This window comes from Asterias rubens, chromosome 4, assembly GCF_902459465.1.
Source record: "Asterias rubens chromosome 4, eAstRub1.3, whole genome shotgun sequence".
Taxonomy (NCBI): domain Eukaryota; kingdom Metazoa; phylum Echinodermata; class Asteroidea; order Forcipulatida; family Asteriidae; genus Asterias; species Asterias rubens.
In genome coordinates, this window is record NC_047065.1 from 8,207,475 (window position 1) to 8,217,204 (window position 9,730).

General features: G+C 39.3%; 1 protein-coding gene across 1 annotated transcript; it reads left to right on the plus strand.

Moving 5' to 3' along the window:
- Positions 1-312: 312 nt before the first annotated feature.
- LOC117288782 (carbohydrate sulfotransferase 1-like) lies at positions 313-9,437 on the plus strand. The gene is made up of 2 exons (XM_033769618.1): positions 313-462; positions 7,863-9,437. Exon 2 carries the CDS (start codon positions 7,891-7,893, stop codon positions 9,352-9,354), a length of 1,464 nt encoding a protein of 487 aa, XP_033625509.1. The 5' UTR covers positions 313-462; positions 7,863-7,890; the 3' UTR covers positions 9,355-9,437.
- Positions 9,438-9,730: the final 293 nt, after the last annotated feature.

The following is a 9,730-nucleotide window of genomic DNA, read 5'->3' on the forward strand; positions in this document are numbered from 1 at the left end:
GACTTCCCTATTAGCTGGAAAAATGATTGGGATGGCGTCATGTTTTAGAAAAGAACTTTTCTCTTCATGTCAAAATGTGAAGTGTATTCCGGATTCTCGAAGCACGACGGCTCGAAGTGTTTGCTGCACAGCGCTGGAAAAGACGTCGGACCGGACAACTTGGCAAACTTAGTGGATATCAACAACTAAAGTTCAATCGACAAAAACCGCTCATCTCTCATCTCAAAAAGTTTCGTTGCCCCCACGGCGTTCAATACATGGCCAATTAAAAACTTTAAGAAAACTTGCCGGCCGGAAGTAGTAGTAAGTATGTGTACTTTGTGTGTACGGAATCCGTAGTAAAGAATCACTGCATGCTCCGCATACCGTCTCGTACTCGGTGTACACAGAAACTTGCCCACGGCCACAGCAACGCTGCTTGTTGTGTTCTACACGTTCTCAAACATTGCAAGGAGAAGAAAGGTAAGTAACACTGCTTTTTTACAGTCTTGTGTCTGCTGGTTACCTAACGTTACCTAACGAGTTCACGAACACGCTAGTGTGTAGCTCGCCTTTTCAAACGTGACAAGACAGATGACTAAATATTATTGATTGAATGAAAGTTTGTATTGAGCTTGAGTTGGATTGAGCCGACCGACGGCCTTGTGAGGTGAGTTTGATTTTACGAGGTGTTGCGCAATCTTTTAAGATGGCCTTTTTTTTTACGTCGTAAACTGAGGCCGTGTCCGAAACGACGACTTCAGCTACAGCTACGTCTAGATCAGCGCGTCTACCAGTGTTGAAGAATAGGCAGACGCGCGCGATCTAGCCGTAGCTGTAGCCGAAGTCGCCGTTTCGGACACGGCCAGAATCACTCCCCTTGCGTGATTTTGAAATTTGCGCATGGGTAGCTCGGGCGCAAACTTTGAACATCGCGCGATCTTAGTTGCTCTAAGAAATCTTCATAACTTCTTTTTTATATTCAAGAGCTGTCCATGAATTGTTTAAATTTTTAAAACTAGAAAGGGAAAGAGCATTATCCTGGTTTTTACTTTCGTCTGAAGTGATTCTTTTGAAAAACTTGGAGAATATTTTAAAAACAGGGTCCCTCGAACTACATACTCCCACCTAAAATAAACTAAATAAAACTTAAAGTTAAATTTCTTAATGCGCCTTATTTTTGACCGCGCGAGGGCGCTATAAATAGTACTTTTATCACTTTTGGAGGTATACGCGATTCGCCCTGCACAGATTAATAGGCGTTCTGTCACTAGTGTTGCGCCGTAGTTTCAATTTGTTTTAGAGGTGGATTATAACGGCTCCTTTAAAAGTCTTATTGGCCGTGATGGATTAGATGTCTGTGGTGGTAATGTGTTCCAATCTTTAATAACTGTTTTGGGTATGAATGAATATACCCCCGGAAGTGATTGAGAGCGCCCTCACGCGGTAAAAAATATGGCCCATTAATACGAACTTGAACTTTGAAGTATAATTATACGACTTGACTTGGCCATGGGATTATGACTATGACTATTAGTTGCGATAACGTAACCCTCCTGCCGACCTCCGGCTACGCCGTCAGCAGAGGGGTTACGTTATCGCAACTATACGTATGACTACGACTGAGGAGACGGTAGCAGAACGAACGAACCTCATCGAGCGTACTCAGGCTGTAGTGATAGTTCATAATTTCTTTTTACAAAGGAAGGGGGCAGGGATAACCCAATGGTAGACCCAGTATACTGGGCGCAACTACTTTTGGTTCAAAATTTGTTGATTATCGGTCGTGCTATTGCAACTGATTCTTGAAAAAAATTAGTGCACCGCCCAAGTAACTGGGTTTTCCCCGATGGTAATGTAGATTACTATGTTGATGAGGCTCCCTGTAGGTGTCTGCACCTCAATTTCTTCTGTGGCATAGGTAAAGTTACATGTTAGGGCTTATCTAAATATTCAAAATCTCACAGCTTTTTTACTGTGAAGGGGAAATTTTTTTGATTCTGTTATGATTTTTGAATATTTTGTCTCTTCTCGAAATTGAATGTGAAGTCCAAGGCTCGTCGATTTATTCTCCCTCCAAATAGAAACCAGCCCTACCTAAACTAAACACCGGTGTAATTTTTCAAATGTCTGAGCATCAATCTATGCACATTGAGCAGTTTATTTCTGGGCCTATGTCATTAGTTCTAAAACACTTCATGTTGGAAGTCATCAACCCTGGTCACAACAGGGCAACATTTTTACATTTAAAACAGAATCGGTAATTTCCATCGTGATGGTGAAAATTATACAAACCGTGTGTAGTTACATCTGTGTGGGAAAACAAATTAGTCATAAAACAGTTAGTCAGATAAAAATAGGCCTTTTAGATCATTGTACATTATTGAGGGCCATTTTCCGTAGCCTGGTGCTGGTGGGTAACTACAGCCAGCGAGCTAAATAACTTTTAAAAAATGTCCGTATGTATAGTTGAATGTACATGTAGTCCTTTTTTCTCATGCAATATATGGAAAAGGACTTCCGATCTTTGTACCTTTCAAGGTGGCGTCTTCATTTTTCTTTTTGGGGGCCAGTATGCTATTTTTAGACCATTTGTCATCTTACGATCATTAGAATCCACCGCTGTTCAGAGCTCTACGTCGAGTGCCTAATAGTTTTGAGCATGCGCGAGATTTTCAGAAAATTCAACATGAGATAAATTATTCATAGCAGTGACCCCGTCGCTGTTTTGTGCATGTTTCTATGACTTTGAAACCGAGACCAAATCGGAGGTCACAGTGAGTTTTGTTGGCGTTTGTGAGTAAAATTGAATTTCCCTGATTATTAAATCAATGTTTGTTGTAGAGGACAATTATTATTCTATGAAATTATTCCGTTCCGTTTAGGCCAAGTAAAATAAATAACATGTTGCTCGTCCCCACCCGCCTCGATTTTGGCGGCCGCACTGATTTTGTTGTTTGTGATTTAAAAAAAAAAAAATAAAAAATCATTGAAATCAATTTACATGCTATTGATAGCTATTTCAATTGTACCCTTCATTTTTATTGAGCAATTTCATCATCTTTCTTACATGTGGGCCTACAAAAAATGCTATCACAACGCATATTGAGCAACTTGGTACTTCGAAATGTTTTGCCCTTAAACAATGTATCAAAATCGACACAGAAACACACACAGAATTTGAGGACATGGCCTACAGAGCATACTCATAACACCATAAAACCATCTTCAAATACGTGTCGTGGCCGAGTGGATAAGAACACCGAACTCAAGCTCTGGTGCTTCTGTTCAGCAGAGTGTGGGTTCGAATCCCGGTCGTGAAACTTGTGTCCCTGAGCAAGACACTTAACTATAATTGCTTCTCTCCACCCAGGGGTAAATGGGTACCTGCGAGGGCAGAGATAGTTCTTGTGATTGATTTAGCCGAGTAGCGCCTATTAATGTTGCACAAGGCTGTATACTCCCCACCAGGGAGCTGAGATGGTTTAAGGAGTGATTTAAGGCCCAGTGACCAGGGGTAATAATGTGAAGCGCTTTGGGACGCCCTCCGGGTGTGAAAAGCGCTATATAAAAACGGGTTATTATTATTATTATGGCGGCCATCTTAGACACGGTGGCCATCTTGAAAAAAATAACAACAAATTCGAAAATAACAAATAACAAGGACCTCCCTCACCAATTTTTTCAAAAAAAAACGGACGAGCAACATGTTATTTATTTTACTTGGCCTTATATATCAGCAAACCCTATGGATCAATCAAAATCAGTGCGATTCCACTGACGTTTTTCTGATGCGGCCGACTATTTCTCTTCCACAGTGCCCACATGTTTCACTTACAAACTAAACAAGTGCACACAATGCACAATGTTTATTACAATGCACACATCACAAAAAGCGACAATTGCCCATTGCTTGTGTACATTACTGTTGATAAAAATGCTTACACCAGATCGTCGTCATGTGTTACAAAAATAAACAGGGAATTGTTTTCAAAGGGTTTGCTCTCCCAATTTTTAGTGGATTACATTAGTTGTTATTGCTTACTTGTGAGGTCTATTTCTCATCAAGAAAATATACATTACGTAGGTTTTGAAGGATCAATTTGACTCAAAACCCCACCATCGCAACTTATTTCGTTGCATATTCATGTTTAGTTTTCCATCGTGGCTTTTAAATTGGTTGAAGATCGTGATGACCCGAATCGTTTTCAACGGTTGAAATGCTATGTTTTGTTTACGATTTCTACACAGGAGGGCGCTCGTCAACAATTTGCACATGCGCAAAACTAACTGTCAGCAAGCAAGCAGCGGTGAATCGCACTTTTGTATAAAACTCAGAATCAGAATACAACTGTGATTGCGGTTGCAGACAGTTAGAGGAGTAATGGGTTACAGAAGCAATGGGGTAGGCCTACAGTTTTAAAAGGGTATAAATCTAAACCATACCAGCAGCAGTGAGAAGTACTGGTACTTATACTTTAGTAGGACTCTAATCTTCGGCTAATAAGCCGCCAAGCGTATTAAACTGCAATGCCCCCCCCCCCCACAAAAAAAAAAATGAATACAAAATAAACAAGATTTAGGTGTCAGCGGAAAAGCCGCCTGGTGTATAAATCCAGTCACGAGTGCGTGTACATACAGGCAGTGCACGTTTGCGGTCTTTTGTGTGTGTGCATGTTAGAGGTCTTTTGTTTGTGTGGATGTGCAGTGACTGGCAGGCGGCACATCAGACATTGTATGTCCCCAAAAAGTGCGTGTTGCGTTGTATTTATGTCAAATAGTGTTGAAGTTAACACTTGATTCTTTTTGTAATGGTCTATTTGGATGGTTGCAGCAATTGAGCCCATTTTCTTTTTTTATTGGTATCGTTATTGTGACAACTGATCAGCGTTGTAGGACTTGAAGCTACCATGGTGGCCATGAATTCATGTATTTTTATTAAAAACTGAATTGAAATGAAGTGATAAATAAAGGAAAAACTCATTGTAAACTCTTGAATGACTGGGTGGATTTTTCTTTTCCCAAACCCGTGATTTGCAGCGGCAGCATGCTGCACAAACGAGTTGTATCAAAAGTCTGCTCTAACAAGCATACACACATCTCCAGCGTGCATTTATTATTCAGTTATGGTCAATGTTGACAAAGCAGTCATTAAAAACACAAGTAAATGTTTGTTTTGGACTACACAATATAAGAGTTCTGATGTCTTCAGGATCAAGTTGGTCCCTGGAAGTCAGTGATAAGCTTTTCTGATTATGACTGTTAAGTAATATTGTTGAGATATTTCTTGAGCATGGTAAATTGATGTATTATGTAAGGCCAAATATGAAATATACAAGTTGATTGTTCCCGCCCGCATCCTTTTTGGGGGCCTCATCCTTTCTTTTACTATTTTTTATTTATCGATTTTTGTGTAAAAAAAAACAACCTTTTTTTTAATCCATCCTTTCAAACACATTATGATCTTGAACATGTGTAACCGTCTGTTTCATAAAACAATATTAGTGAATGGCTGTGAATTTGTGGCCTGTTTAATTTGAAATACTAAGCGGCCATCTTGGAAACAAATTATAAGGGAATAAATGACGAGTTCTTACACGGCCATTTAAAGCCGGCAGGGTCGAATTGCCGTGTGATTAAAGTCCGAGCCAAGGTGAAGGGCTTTTTACGCACGGCAGCGACCCTGCAAGGATTTAAATGGACGTGTAAGAACAAGTCACTACTCTTTTATTCCCATTCATAAATGCCCTTTTGTTCAAAAACGGGGAAAAAAATACAATTACCGACACTTTGACAGTTGAAAGTTTGAGGTTTGAAATATTTGTTTAAAAACTTTGTGAAGAGAGTATTTTGCGGGTGGGTTGTGTGTATTCGTGCGCGCGCTTTGAAATAGATTACGCGCGCGCTTTGAAATAGATTACGCGTGCGCTTTGAAATAGATGGAGGCCAGGCGGTTATAAACACTAGTCATTATCAACCGTTTAAACACCCCACGTGACGCGCTCTCCACCAATAGGAGTAGAGAAACTGTCTGGGGTATTTATTATTATTTATTCGGCAATTCACATAAAAATACAAAAATACAAAAATTTTATACGTAAAGGATAAAGCTCTTAAAAACATTAAATAGGCCTATATAAATATAAACATCTGGATTGGAAAACATTAAAAACATTATCAAGATATAAAAAAGGAGGACAGGCAGTAAAAGAGAAGACAAAGTACTACACGACTGAGGACAACAAAAAGACATCAACAATCCAGGTTTGCCAGGACTGACAAAAGTGCCTGCACTGTCACCAAGAGGTGTGTCAGTCCAACCTGGAAGGACAAGAGACAAACAATTACACATAATAACCAGGTTAACAAACAAACAAACAAACAAACAAACAAACAAACAAACAAAACATGGATGCAAGACAACAATAAAAACTGAAAAGATAAAAAACATCAGTTTACAAAACTGCCAGAAAAGGAACTATCGGGAATAAACCGCAACTTTTAGTTTCCCTTTAAAAATATTGAAATTAGCAGTGAGCAGAGAGTTTTTAACATCATTGGGTAGAGCAGACCACTTAGTTGGAAAAGAGAAAATGCAGCTGTTTTTGGTAGAAGTTTTCTTGAATGATAAATGGTTAAAACAAAGCTTGTCAGTATGCCTGCTGTTGATGGTAATTAAACTTAGGATGGGAACACTGTCACTTTGACCATTAATAAGCAATTTAGAAATCAAACATAGGCTTTGATACTCTCGACGTTTACTAAGAGGAAATAAATTTAAGCGAGCAAGTCTAGACTCATAAGGTTCATCTTGGCGTCTCTGTTTAAGGATCATTCTAGTGGCTGTCCGTTGAATTTTTTCGACAGCCGCAATATTTGTTTGTAAGTATGGATTCCAAATTGGAGTGCAATAGTCTAAAACAGGCAAAACCAGAGACTAATACAATTGCAAGAGAGCTTCAAGTGATGAATGACCAGCTACACTGCGGATAAAACCAAGTAATCTATTGCACTTAGAAACTGTGTTTTGAACATGCATATCCCAAGACATATTATAAGACAATGTAACTCCAAGCAATTTTAGATTGTCAACTGTTTCTAGAGACTGGCCCTGCACATAGTAGGTAGGTTTAGTTTGAGATCTGCTACGGTTCAAAGATAAAACCTTACATTTGGAAATATTCAAGGTCAGAGCATTCTTTTGAGACCAACTTACAAGGTTATCAAGATCATTTTGTAATTTAACTGTTTCATGATCCTGCGAATTCACAGAGTGGTATATGAAGGTGTCATCTGCAAACTGACCAATGGAGGAATTTACATGAAGATGAATAAGGGAATCAATGTGTTGTGAAGAGGTTTTAAGTAGTGGTTTAACCCCAACGAGGCCTTGTTCTTGATAATTTTACCGAGACAAAGCCGAAGTAAATTATCAAGAACCAGACCTCGGCGGGTTTAAACCACAAGTTGAAAACCAATTCAACACACTTTGATTCCCATTCATAAATACCTTTTCGGTCAAAAAACATTGCACTTTTTTGTCAAAAATTAAAATAAACGCAAAAATTATAGTTTTTCAATGATTTCTTTCAACACAACACCCCTCCAGCTATAAAATGGTAAGGCCCTCGGCTCGATCAGGTAAACAACTACTTATAAGGGAATGAAGTGCGCGTCGCGTGATGTGGCACAACTGTCCCGGCCGTTGCTCTCGACCAATACCTGAATGAAGAAACTGTCTTTTAAGCACAGGTGCAAGTAACACTTTTTACTGGTCATAAACAAAGGTTTATACACACCCACGTGACGCACTCTCCACCAATAGGAATAGCGAAACTGTCTGAGGTATTTATGAATGCCAATTTGTTCTTCATATGTTACAGGATCTGATGAAGACTGAGTGTCAGCAGAATGAACAGAACCACCATGGCCAGAAGAAATCGCCTCATTGTGTACAGTGTATTGTTCAGTAGCTCACTGTTGTTCATCATACTTCAACTAAACTATGTGGACTATAAACAATTCTTCAGAGCCAAATCTAAGACACTAAGAGAGAGTATGTTTTGGGAAATAAATGAGTATCAGGAATTGTTGCTCTTACACCCAGATCGAGATGAAAGTAACATTTTATCAGGCTCTGACTACTTCAGAAAATCACAAACTACTAGTAGATCTTATAGCAAAACCAAGACAAGAAAACAACCAGTTCTGCAATTGAAAGGTAGCGTTTCGAAATCAAGAGTGGAAACAAGTGATGTTCAAACATTACTGGAGTACAAGATTCGTGATATGCAAATTGAACAACCCACCAACAAGAAAGTGTCTGGTGACTTGATGGGAAGCATTGAGGAGCACTACTTTGAAGCTATCGTGCCCAAGTTGGAATCCACAGCATTGCGTCAAGGCAGGGTTATGGTTTTGATTGTAACAAATAGACGTTCTGGTTCTTCATTTCTTGGCCAGTTTTTCAATCAAAATCCTGACACATTTTTCCAGTTTGAGCCACTGAAACTGACAGAGTGGAAGAAGGAGGTGTACCCTAATATGACTGATTACCTCCATCGTCTTGTCAAGTGTGAGTTTAACAAAACGCCTTACTTAGTTGACTTCCTCAATATGGAATCTCTGCATCGGGCCAGTAGTAGGATTATGATAGAACCTCCATTATGCAATGCTACCTTTAAATCAGCCATATTGCGCTCAATGGTCAAGAAAAGATGTCCGCCGCTTCAACTTCTACCATTGACACAGGCTTGTCGGAAGAAGCAATACTATACAGCCAAGTTGATTAGGCTCTATAGTATATCATCACTTGAATCTCTTGCATATGACCCAGAAATCAACTTGAAGATTATCCATCTTGTGCGAGATCCTCGTGGAACATACACCTCAAGATCTAGGCTTAAAAGTAGCAATATTTCACTTGAGCTTGGTAAAACATTGGATGGTGGCATAAGCTATCTGTGCAAACGTATCAAGCAAAACTTGGAGTTTATTCGAAGTCAACCTGCTTGGATCCAAGGAAAGTATAAATTAGTCCGATATGAGGACATTGCACACAATCCCATGGAGCTTGCACAAGAAATTTATGATTTTACTGGCATGGGACCTCTGCCAAATAGCGTTCAGCAGTGGATACTGAACAACACCAAGAGTATGGTCAAACCTAGTGATAAGAGCGCTAACACTTACTACTCAACTTCCAGAGATGCATCCAAAGTTTCAGAAGCATGGAGGTACCATGTTCCGTATAAAGTGGCTTTAAGAATGCAAGACTTATGCCGGGAGACTTTGAGAGAACTTGGCTATGTTGAAGTCAAAACTGAGCAAGAACTGTTGGATAAAAACAATAGTCTAGTTACTAGGCATATTTAATTGAAGGGGTTCTTAAAGGCTGTGGACTGGTAATTGTCAAAGATTAGCCTTCACAGTTGGTGTACATATTTCAACTGCATAAAATGTGAAAATTTGAGCTCAATCGGTCATCGAACTTGCAAGATAATAATGAAAGAAAAACACGCCCTTGTCACAGGAAGTTGTGTGCATTTAGATGATTGATTTAGAGACCTCAAGTTCTAAATTTGAGGGTCTCAAAATCAAATTCATGGAAAATTACTTCTTTCTTAAAACTATGGCATTTCAGAGGGAGCCGTTTCTCACAATGTTTAATACCATCAACCTCTCCCCATTACTTGTCACCAAGAAAGGTTTTATGCCAATAATTATTTTGAGTATTACCAATAGTGTCCAC

Coding starts and splice junctions, on each gene's coding strand:
- LOC117288782 (XM_033769618.1), top strand. CDS start 7,891: ATGAACAGAACCACCATGGCCAGAAGAAATCGCCTCATTGTGTACAGT.